Source organism: Rhinatrema bivittatum, chromosome 6, assembly GCF_901001135.1.
Source record: "Rhinatrema bivittatum chromosome 6, aRhiBiv1.1, whole genome shotgun sequence".
Lineage (NCBI taxonomy): Eukaryota > Metazoa > Chordata > Amphibia > Gymnophiona > Rhinatrematidae > Rhinatrema > Rhinatrema bivittatum.
Window position 1 is genome coordinate 197,037,986 of NC_042620.1, and position 19,141 is coordinate 197,057,126.

General features: G+C 48.9%; 2 protein-coding genes across 8 annotated transcripts in view; both read left to right on the plus strand.

The window, feature by feature from the left end:
* C6H2orf80 (chromosome 6 C2orf80 homolog) overlaps positions 1 to 10,765 on the plus strand; it is a 78,046-nt gene extending 67,281 nt beyond the window's left edge. For 5 of the 6 annotated variants that reach the window (XM_029606375.1, XM_029606372.1, XM_029606373.1 and 2 more), the window contains one exon: positions 10,199 to 10,761. In XM_029606375.1, the coding sequence (XP_029462235.1) occupies positions 10,199 to 10,321 (123 nt within the window). In that variant the 3' untranslated portion in view covers positions 10,322 to 10,761. Of the gene's footprint in view, positions 1 to 10,198 lie in introns of all 6 variants that reach the window. The other variant, XM_029606377.1, reaches the window with a different exon arrangement.
* A 7,976-nt stretch (positions 10,766 to 18,741) lies between these two features.
* Positions 18,742 to 19,141, plus strand: part of SGO2 (shugoshin 2) — a 181,829-nt gene continuing 181,429 nt past the window's right edge. For both annotated transcript variants that reach the window (XM_029606378.1, XM_029606379.1), the window contains exon 1: positions 18,742 to 19,041. The gene's annotated coding sequence lies outside the window, so the exon portion shown is untranslated. The remainder of the gene's footprint in view (positions 19,042 to 19,141) is intronic.

The window sequence follows — 19,141 nt, forward strand, 5'->3', positions numbered from 1 at the left end:
AAAACTGCACACAGTACTCTAGATGTGGTCACAGCATGGATCCATACAGAGGCATTATGATAGTCTCTGTAATTCTTAAAAAAAAAAAAAAAAAAAAAAAAAGAAATTGAAATTAAACTAACATTTTGTTGCGATCCTACCCGCGAGGAGCACGGGCAGGCTCTTACCTGCAGGCCTGCCGCCAGGTCCCTTCCCAGCTGCCTCCAGCCCTGCGCGGCAGGGTCGGGCCACCGGGAGCTCCTTCGGGCGGCTGGGCCAGCTGCCACTGCTCCGGTGTTCCCCGACGCGCTGCAGGCTTCCCGGGGTCTTCAGCCGGCAGGGAGGGCGTCCCTGCCGGTGCCTGCAGTCTCTCCGCTTCAGCCTACAGCCAGCCTCTGACTCCGGCCTGCTTCCGACTCCGCTTCAGCCTACAGCCTGCTTCAGACTCCGGTTTGCTTCTGACCCCGCTTCACCCACTGCCTGCCTCTGTCTCCGGTTGCTACAGACTCCGCAGCCGCCCGCTGCCCTGCCTTCAGCCGGTTCCCTGCCTTCCTGCTTCAGTCTTCGTGGCTGGGAGCCGCTAGCAGCCTGCCACCTTACCATCTTCAGAGCAGCCCTGCTCCGCGGCCTGCCTGACTCCCTTGGATTGTCCACGTGGTCGGGAGGACGCCGTCAGCTTCCAGCCTGTCTCTTCAGCTTCTTAGGGTGCGGGCGCGCGCTCCTCTACTCCTCTTCAAGGGCCAGCTAGGTGTGGCCCCCTGCTGGCTCCTCCCAGGGCGTTGTTATCGTCAGCCCTACTAAAGGGCCCAGCTTCCAGTCTAACGTTGCCTTCGCATGGAGTTGGTCACTCCTGAGATCCTCGTTCCAGGAGCTGCCTTGAGTTCCAGCCTTCTGCAAGGTCCAGTGTTACTCGTTCTCTGTTGGAGCTCCTCGTCTCGTCTGATGTTTACCTGCTGTTCCAGTCCTGATGTCTGCTTGATGTACCAGCCCTGATGTTTGCCTGTTTCTGTTCCTGCCCTTGGCCTGTCTTCTGATTCCGTGTTCCAGTCCAGTTGATGCCTTGCCTTGCCTTCGGCTGCCGGTGTGCAGCAATCCCTGCTTCAGGCTGCCGGTGTGCAGCATACTTTGCTTCAGGCTGCGGGTGTGCAGCGATCCCTGCTTCAGGCTGCCGGTGTGCAGCAAACCCTGCTATAGACTGCCTGGTGTGCAGCTACCTGCCTTACCCTGTTCCTGAGTCTCCTGAAAGCTAGCACCTCGTTCCTGTTCCTCAAGATGTCCTGGTGCCTCGCGGCAAGCCATGTCATGGTCCGTGACCAGCCCCATGGGTGGGCTGAGTAGGGCGCTTCGTGATGCAAGCCTTGCACCTCGTTCCTGAATCTGTGAGAAAGCCTTACCCTGTTCCTGAGTCTCTTGAAAGCTAGCACCTCGTTCCTGTTCCTCAAGATGTCCTGGTGCCTCGCGGCAAGCCATGTCGTGGTCCGTGACAGCCCCATGGGTGGGCTGAGTAGGGCGCTTCGTGATGCAAGCCTTGCACCTCGTTCCTGAATCTGTGAGAAAGCCTTACCCTATACCTGAACTCTCTGAAAGCCTGGTATCCTGCGGCAACCTCTGTCATGGTCCGTGACCAGCCCCTCGGGCGGGCTGTGTAGGGCGCTCCACGTTGCCAGTCTCGTACTTCGCCCGAGAGTCTCCTGTATGCATCATACCTCGTCCCTGATTCCACGTCTTCACCTTCAGTACCTTGCTTCTGAGTCTACGTCAGCACGTCCAATACCTTGTCTCTGAGTCCTCGTCTACACTTCCAGTACCTTGCTTCTGAGTCTACGTCAGCACGTCCAATACCTTGTCTCTGAGTCCACGTCTACACTTCCAGTACCTTGCTCCTGAGTCTACGTCAGCACGTCCAGTACCTGTGCCTGAGTCTACGTCTGCACTTCCAGTATCTCGTTTCTGAGTCTCGTCTGCATCCATGTTCCAGTCCTTGCTGCCCTGGCCTCCATCCGGCCTGCTGTTTCATGCCGTACCCTGCGGCAGGTCCGAAAGGGCTGGGAACGGTCTGAGGACTGTTCACAAGACCAACATAGCGTTGTTGGGTCTTCCGAAGCATGCAGGTTCGGAGGAGGGCCTGTCTTCCAGTCTTCTATCCAGCTTGCTTCCGTCTAGCCCATGCTCGGGCATGCCACGCCTCCCGCGGCACCTCTTCAGACTCTTTGGCGTCGAGCCGCGGCCTAAGGGCACACACCTCTCCCAGGAGAGGGATCGCTCTCCGAGCGCTCCGCAACACATTTATTGTATTTTGTCATCATTTATTTTTCACTGATCCAAATAAGATCTTAGCAGAGTACAACATAATAAAACAATACATCAATAATAATAATAATAAAACAGTAACATTTTCAAACAGTCATAATCCATCATTAACAGGAGTAAGTGGAGGTAAATAACGCAGCTTTTAGTTTTTTTCCAAAAAATGAGAATTACTTTCCTCTCCAGTTCCTGTAGCAGAATGCTCCAAATAGATGGTGCAGCTACAGAAAATGCCCTTAATCTAGTTTCTGTTAAGTGAAACCTTTTAAAAGATGGAATTGTTACAACCCTGCAGTCCCAGATCAAAGTGTACACACGGGAGTACAATATATCATCACAGATTTAAAATATTCTGGAGCTGTACCTGCTAAAGCCTGAAAAACTGTGAATCAAGGTGAGGCTCAAAAACATAGTGTAATATGCTCAGATCGCAAAGTTTTTGAGAGGAAAACTTTTCAAAACTGCTTGCATGTATTATTGTCCATAAGTGCGATAGTATAATAAGTTAGTGCGCATGTAAAGGCATTATAGTACATATTCCGGGTATGCGTAAACAATGTTTGTTATATATTTTCACGGGGTTGCAAGTGTTTTTATCAAAAAGGTTTGGGTTACCAAATAAGGTTAGGGGGGATTTCATTTGTTGGTTTGGTAGGCTTTGGTGAATAACTAGGTTTTTAGTTCTTTCTTGAATATTTTTAAGTTCGGTTGTGTTCTTAATTCTGTTGGGAGTGTGTTCCAGAGTTTGGGACTTACAAAGAAACATAGAAATGATGGCAGAAGAAGACCAAACAGCCCATCCAGTCTGCCCAGCGAGCTATGTACTTTTTTTTTATCCCTCTCATACTTGTTACGCTTGGCATCTAGTACTCTCTGGTTCTATTTCCCCTCCCCCCACTATCAATGTAGAGAGCAGCACTGGAACTGCATCCAAGTGAATATCCAGCTCAATTAGGGGTAGTAACCGCCACAATAAGCAGGTCACACCCCTGCCCCTGTCCACCCAGACTATGCAATCCACATACAGATCCTCCCTTCCTCATTCCCCCTGCCGTTGAAGCAAAGAGCTACGCTGGACATGCATTGAAAGTAAAGTATCTGCCCAGCTACACCTCGCTTCCCTGTGAATACAAATTTTTTTTTTCTTCCACATTACCTCTTGCCATTGAAGCCCAGAGCAATGATGGAGTCTCATCAACTGTGTGTATGTACACTGAACATGGGTATTATCTCCAGGTGGTAGCCCCCATTTCCGCGAGCCACATTAACAAACAACAAATATTGAACAAGCCTAATAATTGGCAATACCTATAGCCTATGACCTCACCGGTAATTTTACATACTCTTACCCACCCCTGTTTTGTTTTTTTTTGGAGATGGCAGCCCTCCATCCTTCCGCTCCATGAAGGTGGAACACCGACCACTGGCATCCCGCTCCATGAATGCCTCTGTGGCTACTGCCGCTCCGTGCAGTGTTCTGCTGCCTCCTTCCACCTTTGGGCTTGCGGGCCCCGGTTATTGATCCCTGCGTCTGCTGCTTTTCGTGGCTGTGACAACTGCCCCCCCCCCCCCACAACAAGACCTTTAATTAGGGCTTCAAGGGCTGCTGCTTCTTCCTTTTACTGCAACAGGTCTGAGGCGATCTCTAGCTCAGCCTTTCTGCGCACTTCGGTGGCAGCTGTGGCAGCAGCGGCTTCCTGTTGTTCTTCTAATTTGCCCTTCTATCTTGAGGGCTGCTGATTGTTCAGCATTCTGTATGCGAGCCACCCCCTCTTTATTCACATCCTCTAGACTTGATGAATCCGCAGTGTTTATCCCATGCCCCTTTGAAGTCCTTCACAGTTTTTGTCTTCACCACTTCCTCCGGAAGGGCGTTCCAGGCATCCACCACCCTCTCTGTGAAGAAATAAAGAAACCTGAGAGTTATGGCTCTATTGTGGGTTGAGGTTAGTTGTTTAGGTTGTACAGGTGGAATTTCCAAGAGGCCTTTGTTGGTTGAGCGGAGGTTTCGTTGCGGTGCGTGGAGTCTTATCTTTGTGTTTAACCAGTCAGTTTGCCCTTCATGTATTAGTTTGTATATTAGGGTCAGTATTTTATACTCTATCCGGAATTTTATTGGGAGCCAATGTAGTCATATCAGAATTGGGGTGATATGTTCATGTTTTTTTGTTCCAGTGAGGATTCTGGCGGCTGCATTTTGTAAGATTTGTAGTGGGCGGATAGTGGAGAGTGGTAGACCGAATAGTAATGAATTGCAGTAGTCCAGGTTGGAGAAAATGAGTAGTTGTAGGACTGTTCTGAAGTCATCTGGGGTTAGGAAAGGTTTTAGTCGTCTTAGTGTTAGTAGTTTGTGGTATCACTCCTTAATTTTAGTAGTGATGTGGTTCTTGAATGACAGTTCACTGTTGATTGTAGCGCCCCCTCAGGTTTCTTTCTGCTGCCAAGGGAGAGGGGCTGCACAAGAAGAATCCCCCCAACTGCACCAGTACGTAAGAGGGTCAGAGTGAGGGGTTTGCGGTTACATTAGCACCTCTGGGATAATTGATCCAAATGCCCCAATCCTCTTTTCTATGGGTTTCTGTGGTTCCCACCCCACCCCTGGGAACAGTGTACAAGACAGAAATCACCACTCCACTGTAAACATTCAGTTCTTTTACTATTAACAGGTACGTAAAACACAACAGAAAGGATAAAGCAAACGGAGGGAAAATAGTTATTAATAGCATGCATCCAAAGCATAGAAATCACAAATTGGCCAAATACTTGTCTAGTAAATTAAGCAACTTGCCCAGTCAACCAGGGCTATGAGCAACATCCTCTCTGGAACTAAAGTGGCTTGGTGGGGACACCTGGACTGGTGAAGGCTGATGCAAGTCCCTGGCCTTCTTAAAGGATGAGCTTTCCTCATCACGGGACCTCTTGGGGAGTTCTCGGCATGTGCCAGACTATCCCTGCTCCCAGCAATGGGCACTGATGGAAACATATGCTTCTTCAGCTTCCCTCAATGTTTGGCATCAGATCTCCTCAATGCCAGTGTCAAAGAAGTAGAACTCAATGCCTTCTTTGATTGGGAAAAGTCAGAGAAAGCCTTTCTTCAGATTTCTTAGTGCCTGGCAGCATTGAGGGAACAGATGGTCCCTGTGATGCTGATCATGCTTCCTCCACCAACACAGCACCGAGGTCCTTCGATATCGATGGATCAGTCTTCCAGTGCCCACAATACTTTCCAGTTGGGACTGGTGTCCTTTTGGAGTCATGTTGCACATTTTCGACACCTCAGGACATTATGTGATTCCCCCAGACACAGAATACATCATGGGGTCCGTGATAGACATAGTACTTGTGCACTGGGTACATCGCTGAAATTCACTAGATATGATTGGATGAAACAAAAGGGAAACAAAATTGAACTTGATGGCAGCAGTGGCTTGATGACTAGCAGGCATTGGTGGAGCACTGCGGCAGAATCAAGTATAGGAACTAAACTATGGGATCCCACATCAAACGATTCTGCTAATATGGCAAAAAAGTCTGAAGCCCCAAACATAGGAATGTGAGGCACATAACTGCAAATCAAGGGCTCCGTAGATAAAGAAAGACTGAAGGGATCCCGCATGAATGCGTAGCATAATAGCATGTGAGGGCATACTCAATGAGGCACAAAGTTCTAAAACTTTAACATAAGGTTTCCATGCTGGGCTCCATCAGCTGATGTCACCCATATGCGAGGACTACTATCCAGCTTGTCCTTGGAGAAGTGCTGTTCCAGAGCCACTGCTGAAGGAGAGAGAATGTTGCAGTCGGACACTGCTGGCGAGGTGGTGGACCCTTGGGCCGGCCTACCTAGGGTGACAGGGTAAGCCGGGAGGCGGAGCCACAGGTAGGAGGTGTTCATCCGGGAACCAGGAACCCCCCGGGAGGAGCCCGTGGGGCACTGGGACCTCGGGACTTGGAGTAAAGGCAGAGAGTCCAGAGGCTGAGATAGGCTTAGGCCGGGACCAGAGCAAACAGGAAGGATAGGAAGTCCAAGGTACCCGGGAAGCAAGGGACCGGCTGTACAGGGCCGCGGGCCGGCTGAAGACAGGGCAGCGGGCGGCAGCGGAGTCTGTAGCAAACCGGAGGCTGAAGCAGGCTGTAGGCTGAAGCGGAGTCTGTAGCAAACCGGAGGCTGAAGCAGGCTGTAGGCTGAAGCAGAAGCAGGCCGGGGTCGGAGGCTGGCTGCAGACTGAAGCGGAGTCAGAGGCAAACCGGAGTCAGAGGCAGGCAGCAGGCTGAAGCGGAGTCGGAAGCAAACCGGAGTCAGAGGCAGGCAGCAGGCTGAAGCGGAGTCGGAAGCAAACCGGAGTCAGAAGCAGGAAACGTGGAGATCGCCAGGAACGCAACTAAGAACAACTATGGAGTTGTGAACCTCGTTGCAAGGCAATGAGAGAGAGTTTGAGCGCCGGTTATATCGGGGCTTGGGCGTGACGTCAGCAGCAAGGGCGGGACCAGGCTTCCGGGAGTTGAGCGCTCAAGACGGGCGTCCTCGCGCGCGCGCGAGACTGACGAGAAGCAGGCACGTAATGGCGGCCGCCACGTGGAGTGAGAGAAGCCCCTGGGGTCCAGAGCGGGTGGAATGCGGTGATTCCTGAAGCGGAGGTATTGAGCCCTAAGCGGGGGGAAGCGGTAGAGACCGCAACAGAGAAGGGGATTCTGTGTAGGTGATGCAGAGAAGAGGATGCTGTGTCTGAGCTGCCACCACTACTGAAGGAGTAATATGTGTTTTATGCCTTCTACACATCTCTCCTCGGTCATCCACAGTATCTTTGTCCTGTCTGGGGACCAGGCGGAAAAGGAAATGGCTGGTTGTCCTTGGTCCCAGTCAGGGACTCAATAGGGGTGAGGTGCATCTACAACATTACTACCACCTACCTGCTTCTTTAACTATGGCATGAAAATCGGGGCAGGATCTGAGAAGAAAGGGAGATGTCTGTAATATTTCTTTGCCCCCAATTGGAGGCAGGAGGCAGAGATGAGTGGGGAATTTTCAGGGGTGGGAGAAGACAGCATCTGTCTAGATTCAGCCGCATCTGGGGGTAGCTGAGGGGATAGCATGGTTACAGAATGGCGATATTTCTATTCTCTGCATTGCATGCCAAGTCTGGTTTCTGGTGGGTTTCCATTTTAGTTTTGTCTGTGCATTTCTATTTCTGAGGTAGCCCTTTTGCACTTCTACTTTCTGCTACCACACCCCTTGCAAGGTCTCAGCGGTGCTACAGGTCCTGGGTTCTGTTTCACAGCTGCTGCTGTCTGCCTCCCTTTGCTGTTCTTCACAATGATGCCCCCACCCCTCATGCTACTTCCCAGCAAGAGTACTGGGGTGCTGCTGGAGGAGAAAAAAAGAATAAAATCCACAACATTCTGAATATTCTGCATGGAAAGACAGCGTGGCACCTGGATAATACCAAAATGCAAAAAATATATTATGCAAAGTAAACATTAATATAAAATTTTAGTTTTTCAGTTGACTTGGCATCATGGCAGCTAGGAAAAAAACTTGTTTGAGGCACATATAATGCACAATATCAAGCTTTGGAAGTTAATTATGTGTGGGAGGAGGGGCATAGAACACTGAAGGTTTCTCCCTTGGTGCCTAATACCATTGCACTGTACATAAGAACATAAGAAATTGCCATGCTGGGTCAGACCAAGGGTCCATCAAGCCCAGCATCCTGTTTCCAACAGAGGCCAAAACCAGGCCACAAGAACCTGGCAATTACCCAAACACCTAGAAGATCCCATGCTACCGATGCAATTAATAGCAGTGGCTATTCCCTAAGTAAAATTGATTAATAGCAGTTAATGGACTTCTCCTCCAAGAACTTATCCAAACCTTTTTTGAACCCAGCTACACTAACTGCACTAACCACCTCCTCTGGCAACAAATTCCAGAGCTTTATTGTGCGTTGAGTGAAAAAGAATTTTCTCCGATTAGTCTTAAATGTGCTACTTGCTAACTTCATGGAATGCCCCCTAGTCCTTCTATTATTCGAAAGTGTAAATAACCGAGTCACAGCTACTCGTTCAAGACCTCTCATGATCTTAAAGACCTCTATCATATCCCCCCTCAGCCATCTCTTCTCCAAGCTGAACAGCCCTAACCTCTTCAGCCTTTCCTCATAGGGGAGCTGTTCCATCCCCTTTATCATTTTGGTTGCCCTTCTCTGTACCTTCTCCATCGCAACTATATCTTTTTTGAGATGCAGCGACCAGAATTGTACACAGTTTTCAAGGTGCGGTCTCACCATGGAGCGATACAGAGGCATTATGACATTTTCCGTTCTGTTAACCATTCCCTTCCTAATAATTCCTAACATTCTATTTGCTTTTTTGACTGCTGCAGCACACTGAGCCGACTATTTTAAAGTATTATCCACTATGATGCCTAGATCTTTTTCCTGGGTGGTAGCTCCTAATATAGAACCTAACATCATGTAACTACAGCAAGGGTTATTTTTCCCTATATGCAACACCTTGCACTTGTCCACATTAAATTTCATCTGCCATTTGGATGCCCAATCTTCCAGTCTTGCAAGGTCCTCCTGTAATGTATCACAGTCTGCTTGAAGGGGAACCACAACCAAAGGCACATGTCTATTTGAATGGCTTGTTCTTGTCAGAAGTTTTTCTTGTTGGAAACTCTTCCACCCTAACAGGCATTTGGCTCCAAAGACAACAAGCATTCAGAAAATGTCTGCTGTATTAGGAAATTAATTAGAGTTCCATTGTATTTGATCTTTAAATTAATTAGCAGTTTTCTAGTGGCTCACCTTTTACTATTGGTTCCCCTTGCACCTAGTGGCTGACATTCAACCAGGTAATTTTCAGTTTCCCGTGGAGCTTGTAGGCCCACGAGTACTTTGAACTTTAAACTGATTGGCCTGCAAGCTAATTTTCAAAGAGAATCTACGCAGTGAGAAAATATACACAGACATTTTAAAATCAAATCTCTGAGCATACATTAGCTCTCCGACCCTCCCCTGCACCCAGGAATGCCCCCTTTCCCTGTGGGTGAAGCAGTACACACAGTTTTACATGCACAAAGGCAAGGCAATTCTTTGAAACCCCTTTTACCCCAATAAACATTGATTTACCCATTTAAAATGCCATGAAAACACCCCAGTACTTCTCCATATTATCATGCACTGGTTTGAGCTGATGGAATTATTCCTCTCACCCAGCCTTACCTGCGGTAACAGTCTTGTGCAATGAGAAGTATTGCATATAGCACACAATAAGGGCCAGATTTTAAAGCCCTACACACGTAAATCCAGATTTACGCACATAGGTTGGGTTACGCGCACCAGGCCTATTTTACAAAGGCCCAGCGATGCGCATAAAGCCCCGGGATGCGGTCGAGGGGGCGGGGCAGGGCCAGAGGCCTCTGGCACAGCGGCCATTTGCCGGAGGCAGGCGCAAGAGGTAAGATAAAGGTCGGGGAGGGTTTTAGGATAGGGCTAGGGGGGCAGGAGGGTTAGGGGAAGGGGAAGGGAGGTTAGGTTAGAGCATAAGGAAGTTCCCTCCCAGGCCGCTGCGATTTCGAAGCGGCCTGGGAAGGAATTGGTGAAGGCCGCGGGCGTTGGCACACACAGGGTGCACAATTGTGTACAACCTTGCGTGCGCTGACCCCCAATTTTATAACATGCGCGCACCGGGAGCCTCTGACCCCGCCCCCTACCCACCCCTTTTTGCAAGCCCCGGGTCTTACACGTGTCCCAGGGCTTTACGCGCGTCGCTGGGCCTTTTGAAAATAGGCCCGGCGCACGTAACCTTTTGAAAATCTGGCCCTAAGGGTTTTTCCCATGGACCCAAACTGGGAGAAAAACTTTAATGAATCTAGCCCTTAAGTTTGTTGTGTTTCTGTGGCCCATAGGACACTGATGGAAAGAAGCTGGAAGAAATTCTTGAAGATACTAACACAAGTGGAGAAGCAGCAAGTGTGGAGAAAGCAGAGACTTCAGAAGGAGCAAGTGTCACTCTGCTACGAGCAAGATAATTAGGAATCTGCAGTGCAAATGTAGTTTTTTCCCTCCTGCACTTTCATACATACATAGATTTTTATGTTAGCAAGTCTTTCTGACATTATAAGTGCTTTTTTTCCCATTTCTATAAAACTGCACATCTCAGTTTGGTTACAAAGATTAGTATTTGTCTTTTATTAGGCTTTGTTTGTAGTAAATGATGTGGAACTCCATAAGTTGACACCAACTTCCATCCATGTCTTTTTTAACTTATGTGTGTAACTTTCACTTACAAGCATAAACTGGCCAGCAACAGAAAGTTACAAGCGGAAGCTGAAAAAGCACATGGACAAAAATCAGCCTGGGTATATGTATACGTATTCCCTATTTCTCAAAACACACACTGCCTCTTTCTCTCTCTGCGATACAAATGATAACAGCATTTCTGCCTCTGCCTTGCAAACGCCTATCAGTCACATAAACATGCAAATTCAAGCTCTGTAAAATACACAAACAGCCTTCCTCTGGCACAAAAATACCCACAACTCTTGGATAAAATACATGTCAAAGGAGGTTTCACCAAATTGAAGCCTATATCAGAATTATAAAGTAGTAAGAATATAGAAAACCTCCTATGATAATTAACTTACTATAGCAAACTTAGGGCAGGATTCATCATTCCTCATAAAATGATGAATCCCGTGAAAAAGGGGGCGGGGTGAAGGGGGCGGGCCTGCAAAAGGCTGCAGCCGTTCACACCGCGGTGGTGCGATTTCGCCTGCCGCAGTGGGGCCGGCTGCAGCCTTTCGCAGCGAACAGCGACACTGTAAAAGGTGTTCCTCACATTATCGCCGGCAGTGGTGCTGCAGCCGACTCCTCCCCCTCCCCACCCCGACTCCTCCCTTCCCCCTAATTTGCATTATATCACGTACAATAAGGCCCTAACGCACGCGATAAAGCTTTAGTAAATAATCCCCTTAATTTAGCTTAAGTTAAAATGACAAAGAATAAGCTTTAAATCAGAATGATGTTTTAAAGTTTGTCTTGTTTTTAGAGCACTAATCCAGGATAAACAGGGTATTATTTATTTATTTATTTATTTTTAATTTTTATATACCGGTGATCCTGTATACAATACATATTGCACCGGTTTACATGGAACAAAAACCATCACCTCAGGGGTGAAATACATTAAAACAGGTTAACAAGAAAACTTTTTGGTAGACATTCATAAACAGGCTAAAACTGTAACAGGGAACAGACTAAGGAACATATGTACAGTGGTAAAGATATCGTTAAAGATATACCAACATGCAAATTTTCTCTCATGCATATTCATTGTGGATATCCTGAAAACCCGACTGGCTGGTGGGCCCCCAGAATAGGGCTGGGGACCACTGCCCTAGACGAGAGCCATTTCGCTCCAAGAGGGTATCTGGTGTAAAACTCTATCTCTCTGTAAATTAGTAGGAGAAGGACCCTCTAGCAGGGATTGCGTGAATAGGTATCACTTCTAACTGAAACTCCTTCTAGGTAAAGCTGGGAGGCCTCACTAGATTTTAAAATTTGGACATCCTTACTCTTCCAAGGCTTTCTCAAACTGATCCCAAAGAGTCCCAAAATGGCTGAGCTAAATAGTGTTGAAGCAAGCAAGCACAGCCCTCCAGGTGGGAAGGACTGATAGGGGATGGAAGGCTCAAGATAATAAAGTTCTATACTGGGACAATGACATCTGGTGCCAACCCCGGGGGAGCGTGGGTTGCTACACGGGTAAATAACGATTTACATGCATAAGCTAGCTATCTGAAAACTGCCTTCCCTCAATTCAGCTAAGAGTGCCAGAATGCATGTAGTTTCAGGCAGAAGGGAGGCATGCCCAGGGGCGTTTTGAGTAGGATCAGAAAATAATGCTCGTAGATTGCAGTTTCAAGTTTCCACGTGTTATTTTCCATAGAGAATCTACCCACACAAAAAAGTAGGGTGCAAAAGTCTCTGCATACTTTGTATCCACAGCAAGTTTCAAAGGGAAAGAACATATGTACATGGTGCAACATCCGCAGATAAAAACTACTGATGTACCTTATCCTAAAGTGGACAATCTAAAAATCATCTGCTCTGTACATTACCTGAGAATATCAAATATTAATAGGGATGTGAATCGTTTTTTAACGATTTAAATTATCGTCCGATAATTTTAAAATCGTCATTAATCGGTAAGGGACTCGATACAATAGGAATTCCCTCAATTTATCGTGAAAAATCATTAAATCGAGTACAGGAATTATTTGGGGGGAGGGCGGGAAAACCGGCACACCAAAACAACCCCTAAACCCACCCCGACCCTTTAAAACCAATCCTTTACCCTCCCCCACCCTCCTGAACCCCCCCAAAATGTTAAATTACCTGGTGGTCCAGTGGGGGGGGGGGGGGGGTTTTGTCCCGGCGCGATCTCCCGCTCTCCGGCCATCGGCGCCATTTTGGCTACCACTGATAAAAATGGCGCCGATGGCCTGATAAAAAAAAACCCACTCCGACCCTTTACAAATTACCCCTTTGCTTCTCCCACCCTCCCGACCCCCAAAAAAACCTTTTACATGTACCTGGTGGTCTAGCGGGGGGTCCGAGAGCCATCCCTTCAATTATACCCTCGGTGCCGGTGCTGCTGCTGGACTGGTTTCAAAATGGCGCCGATCGCCTTTGCCCTCACTATGTCACAGGGTGCGACGGTCGCTCCCTGTGACAAAGTGAGGGCAAAGGCGATCGACTGCCAGTATGGCAGTATGGGAGCTACGGGGTATAAGGCCCCGATGCAGATATACAGTGAGGCGCTGTAGGAGAGACAGACTGGCAGATGTTATTACACACTCCCTTGTAGCTGAGTAGATAGAGTTCCCAATAAGCAGTAGAGAGAGGATAGGTAGCAACAATCTGTGATCCTCGGCAGAGGAGTCCCATTCCACAATGGTGGTGTAGGGCCTGATGCAGGTAGACAACGAGGAGCTGTAAATGAACAGACTGGGAGAAATAGTACTCACTCTCTGTAGCTGATAGGTAGTGTTCCAGCAGGTAGAAGAATTGGTAGCAGGCACCAGGATAGACGCACAGGCCCTCAAGGAGCGAGTACCTGGATTCAGGATAGGCACCTAGAAATAAGCAAAGGGCCCCCGAGGAGCGGGTACCCAAGTTAGTAGAACCCCGGAGGGTGAAGATAGCTTCCAGTAGCAGCAGAAGCGGCAGAGCAGCTTCAGACTGGAACGAATCCAATCCGTTGTTAACTCGGCAAGAGTCAGCAAATGGGTAACCTTTTGTAGTCGGAAGCAGTGACATTACTCGAGGGGGATGCCCCTGAGGTTCGCGCCAACACTGCTATAAGACGTGAGGCGTGCGCGCGCACCCTAGGAGGCCTCAGGTCAACATGGCGGGACGCCGTGCCAAAGCCGCTCCGGGGACACTGGAGGGTGCGGCAAGGAGATGCTACGGATGCCATTCTCCTGAGGCTGGTGGAGAAAACTGAAATAGAGGTGAGGCATGTCGGACGAAGCCGTCTGAGACCGACAGACGCAAGAGAGAGAGAGAGAGAGAGATAGGAAGTCCACCTAGTAACTCGAGGTGAGGTTTAGGTATTAGTGTAGGGGTTAGGGGCCACTTTGACATTCAAAGTGAGACGTATGAACAGCACAGTGCTCTCTTGTGAAGATTTGATGACCTTCGGAGTGAGGAAACTCAGCCAAATCCCATCTTTGGCTGAGTTTCCTCACTCCGAAGGTCATCAAATCTTCACAAGAGAGCACTGTGCGGTTCATACATCTCACTTTGAATGTCAAAGTGGCCCCTAACCCCTACACTAATACCTACCGTATTTTTCGCTCCATAAGATGCACTTTTTTCCCCCCAAAAGTGGGGGGAAAATGTCTGTGCGTCTTATGGAGCGAATATAAAAAAACCCCAAAAATATAACAACCCCCCCCACCCTCCTGACCCCCCCAGACTTGCCAAATGAATTTACTACAACCCCCCACCCTCCTGACCCCCCCCCCCCCAAGACCTGCCAAAAGTCCCTGGTGGTCCAGCGGGGGTCCAGGAGCGGTCCGGGAGCAATCTCCTGGACTTGGGCCATCGGCTGCCAGTAGTCAAAATGGCGCCGACGGCCATTGGTCGACCCCAGTGACATAGCAAGGGCAAAGGGCTGTCGGCGCCATTTTGATTACTGGCAGCCAACGGCCCTTTGCCCTTACTATGTCACAGGGGCTACCGCTGCCATTGGTTGACCCCAGTGACATAGTAAGGGCAAAGGGCCGTCGGCGCCATTTTGATTACTGGCAGCCGACTGCCCAAGTCCAGGAGATTGCTCCCGGACCGCTCCTGGATCCCCGTTGGACCACCAGGGACTTTTGGCAGGTCTTGGGGGGGTCCGGAGGGTGGGGGGTTGTATTTAATTAATTTGGCAGGTCTCGGGGGGATAGGAGGGTGGGGGTTGTATTTAATTAATTTGGCAGGTCTCGGGGGGGGGGGGGGGGTAGGAGGGTGGGGGGTTTCCCACAGAAATAGAAAGACAAAAGTTTTCTGATCTGGGGAATGGACCAAAATGGTCCTCCCCAGACCCGAAAACAAAATGGGGAGAAAAAAAAATGTTATGCACTCCCCTAATTTGCTCCATAAGATGAACAGACGCCCGGGGACAGAGCCGGTTTAGCACAAAATTTTTATTTTTATTTTCCCCCTCTGAATCCTAGGTGCGTCTTATGGTCAGGTGCATCTTATGGAGCGAAAAATACGGTAAACCTCACCTCAAGTTACTAGGTGGACATCCCATCTCTCTCTCTCTCTCTTTCCTATTGCATGAGATATTTTTCACATTTTGATAAATCCAGGCCTTAGTTTGATAAAGGATGGACTGCCTAACCCTGGATTTTCTTTTCCAAATGAAACTAAAAACCCTTTTTTGCTAGTTCTTCAATACAGTGTTAGAGAGGATAGGCAAAGATTGGACCAAATCGAGTAACCTGGGCAGGAATTTCATTTTTATTGTTGCTATGCAGCCTAGCCAAGAGATCGAGAGGTTGCACCATCTGTCCAGGTCTAGCAATGCTTTGTGTAAAAAGGGTGAATAGTTGAGATTAAACAGGTCTTTTGGGTGGGCAGATAGGTAAATCCCTAAATACTTAATCTTATGAGTAGCCCAGCGAAATGGATGTGTTTTCCTTAGCATTTGAACTAATTCAGGTTTACAGGTAATGTTGAGGATTTCAGATTTCTCCCCATTCACCTTAAACCCTGAGACCTTGCTAAAAGTACATAAATCATGCTTGTTATAATTAGTGAGGTTTGGGTGGACCCTTGGACACTGTGGCAGCTGACCACGACCATGGGGGGCAGTCCCGTGAGGGGCCATAGGTCAGGCTCAGCTGAGGACACACAAACATAGAGATTGATCTTTATGTAAACAATGTTGTGTAGCCACCAGAGGTCGCAGTGATGAGTAGTTGAAGTAGCCCGGCTGGGCTAGTATCCCTCAGGCGCTGGAACAGCGACTCCTCTGGTAGCAGTGCTGTAGTGGAAAGAACTGAGAATAATGAGAACAGTGGAATATGCACAAGCCCCAGTATGGAGAACCCCAGGATAGGAAAAGCAGGCTCTCGAGGAGCGAGTACCTGATCCCTGAGAGATGAGAGGCTTGAAGGAGACATACTCACACAGCGGTTCCACGTAGGAGATGGCGCCAGGGCTGGAATGGAGACAGGCCCTCGAGGAGCGAGAACCTGGTTCCAGGGAAAGCTCTGAGGTGCGCGAGGCGCGCGCGCCCTAAGGTACAGACGGAGCACGGCGGGAGGCAGCGCCCAAGCCGGTCCGGGGACGCCGGAGAGGACAGCAGCCAGACGCCACGGCAGCCAGGCGTCCATCCACAGCAAGAGGATGAGCAAAAAAAGAGAGGTAGGAAGAGTGCAGCTGTCGGGACGGGACGGTTGCAACAATGCTATATTTCTAGCAAGGAATCATGGGGGTTAGTAATTGAGAACATTATGTCATCGGCAAAGAGAGAGAGTTTAAATGAATTATGGTGGAAGGTAAAACCAGATATACCAGAGTTATGTCGGATATTAATAGCCAATGGTTCTAAAAATAGAGCGAACAAAATGGGAGAGAGGGGCAGCCCTGTCTTGTCCCTCTACCCACTGAAAAATACTCTGAATAACCGCCATTGATTTTAAGACAGGCTCTGGGTTTTTCAAGTGAGAGTAATCTGTTAGCTCCCCTCCCAAAACATGTTTAGTGGGGTGGCCAGGTATGATCCATGGAAAAGTTGGCCAACCTACCGCTGGCTGCTGCGGGCCAATCATCATTTTTCAAAATATGCAGCTGTGCTGAGCCTGGTTCCTCGGAGGCTTTGAAAAGGAGCGAGCTGTTTTAATGCCAGAACATTACAGTTTCCTCTTAGTGCAGTGATTCCCAAAGGGCCAGCATAGGAGTGGCACACTGATGACCTCACTTCCTGGAAACTCCCTCTTTTGCCTATATAAAGGTTTTGGATTCATTCATGCCTTGCCTTCGCAACGAGCCAGTCTTCTGAGGAGCTTCTCCTTCCTCTTGGACTCCATGTTCCTGCTCTTGCTTGGTGTTCCAGTATTTCAAGGGATCCCTCTTTGTTTCGTCTCTGCTGTTCTTGATCTCCGTCTCTGATGTCCTGATGTTTCCATCTCTGCCATCCTGATGTTCCGGAAGGCCTGATGTCCTCGATGGCTAGAGGTCCTTATGTTCCTGATCTTCCTGATGTCTGTTCCTTAGATGTTCCAGCTCGAGTCCTCCAGATGTCCATCCCGAGGGTAAATCCATTTCCTGTTCTCGGACATTGGAGCCTCAGTCAGTTGGATTCCTTTCTTGAGCCTGCCCCGCTCCCGTGTGGTCCGTGACCAGCCTCCAGGTTGTGTAGGGCGCGCAGTGGGACAGGGTGGTCTGTGACCAGCCCATTGGGTCCGCCCGTGTAGGTGGGTTGTGTATGGCGCCCTGAGGAACAGTGCCCATCTGTCTTCGTCCAAGTCATCCCAGTTCCTCCTGTCTCGTCTGGATTTCCCAAGGTCCGTAAGAGATATCCTTGCCTCTGACATTTCTGATGCCCTGAGCCTCCATCTACTCTGATTCCAGAGGCCTTCTATGGGTGAGCTTCCATCCACTCGCCTTTCTGGATGTCCTGACGTCTTTCGTTCCTGTTGTCGATGCCTTGTGTTCTACTCCTGAGTCCTGAAGTCTTCGTCTCAGCCTTCAAGCTTCAGTCCTTGTCCGTCCTCGTCTCCTGTCTGGCCTGCTGCCTCTGTCGCTACCCAGTGGCAAGGCCGAAAGGGCATGGAATAGTCGGAGGACCACTCAGAGCCCAACCATGTTTGGTTGGCTCACTAGGCAGGCAGGTCGGCAGGGGCCTGGTCGTCTCCAACCCTAGACGAGGTCCATCTTACCGCAAAGGGACACACATCTTACCCCCTAGCGCTCCCAGCCAGCAGAGCGTAACATTTAATGCCCTCACATGGAAATCCTATACAAATTAGGGCATTAAGCAATACTCCCTAATGCAGAGAGACTGTGTTGGGCTAGTGCACCTTTTTTAGCACTGGAAACTTAACTCCTAGGTCACAGATGGAGTTTCCAGCGCTAATGGATAAAAAAAAGTTGGGAACACGCTAGGTAAATTCTGGCAGCCGCTGCTCCTTAACCTGGATAAGTACTGACTTATCTGAGTAAGTGGCGGTACTGACTTATCTGGGTAAGTGGTGTTAGCCACTGCTGCCGTTTGGGCCAGTACATTGCACATTTCAAAAGGCTAGGGACAAGACATAAGCGGTCCAAAAAGTGGCAACCAAAACAGAGCAGGGTCTACATCAGAAAAATCATGAGAGAAACTTGAGGACCTAAATATGTATACCATAGAGGAGAGACAGTGGGGATTATGACAACAAACTTTAAAAGATCTGAAAGGTATTATAAATGCACGAGACAAACCTTTTCCAATGGAAAATTGTGCAATTAGGGGTTCTGACATGAAACTAAGGGGAGGGTGTAGTCTTAGGAGATCAAGAAATATTTTTTCAGTGGATGCCTTAAATGCCCTCCCAAAGGAGATGCTGAAGACAAAAATGGTGATGGATTTCAAAAGGGCATGGGATATATAAAGAGGTTCCCTTGTAGCACGAGAATAGAAATGAAGCAGTTAAGGGTAACATGTAAACATGTGATAACTTTTGGTGCCAATCCAGCAATCCCGGTGACCTGGGATCTCTGGCTTAAATTGCTTATTGTAGACAGCTTCGTATGGTTTATCACATAGAGTCCGGTGTTTAAATCCTATCATCGCCAGACAGTTCCAGTTCCTCTGCCCCGCCGTCAGAGACGCAAATTAACAGCCAATGAAAAGCCGATCCCCGCCTTCCTCTCAATCCCCAACCTATCGGGAACCGGCTGCGCTCTCCTCCCAGCCTTGTGACGCGCTGGGGGCGCCTCTCCGACGTCAGGAAAGACGCACATTTTAAATCTTAACGGTGCATGGAAGAAGTGAATTTGTGCTTGCGCTGAGTTTTTGTGCTCGGTGATCGTTTCGTAGCCGCTAGTGCGCGGAGGCACGGAAAGGCAGGTTGGGGAGAGCTGCGCTGTTGAAGTTCGGTCGTCCCTGCCTGCGCTCTTCGGGAGTGTCTGTTGGCACTGTTTCCTATAGTCCTGTACAGGACGCTAAAAAGAGATTAATGCGGGCTTGCTTTACGAAAACAAACAGGTATGGAGCGGGGAGGCGGTGCTCATCCTGAAGAGCTTACACACTAGGTGCTGCGTGATAGCAGTGCACAAGGGTGCTATGGGGACATGAAGCAGGGAGA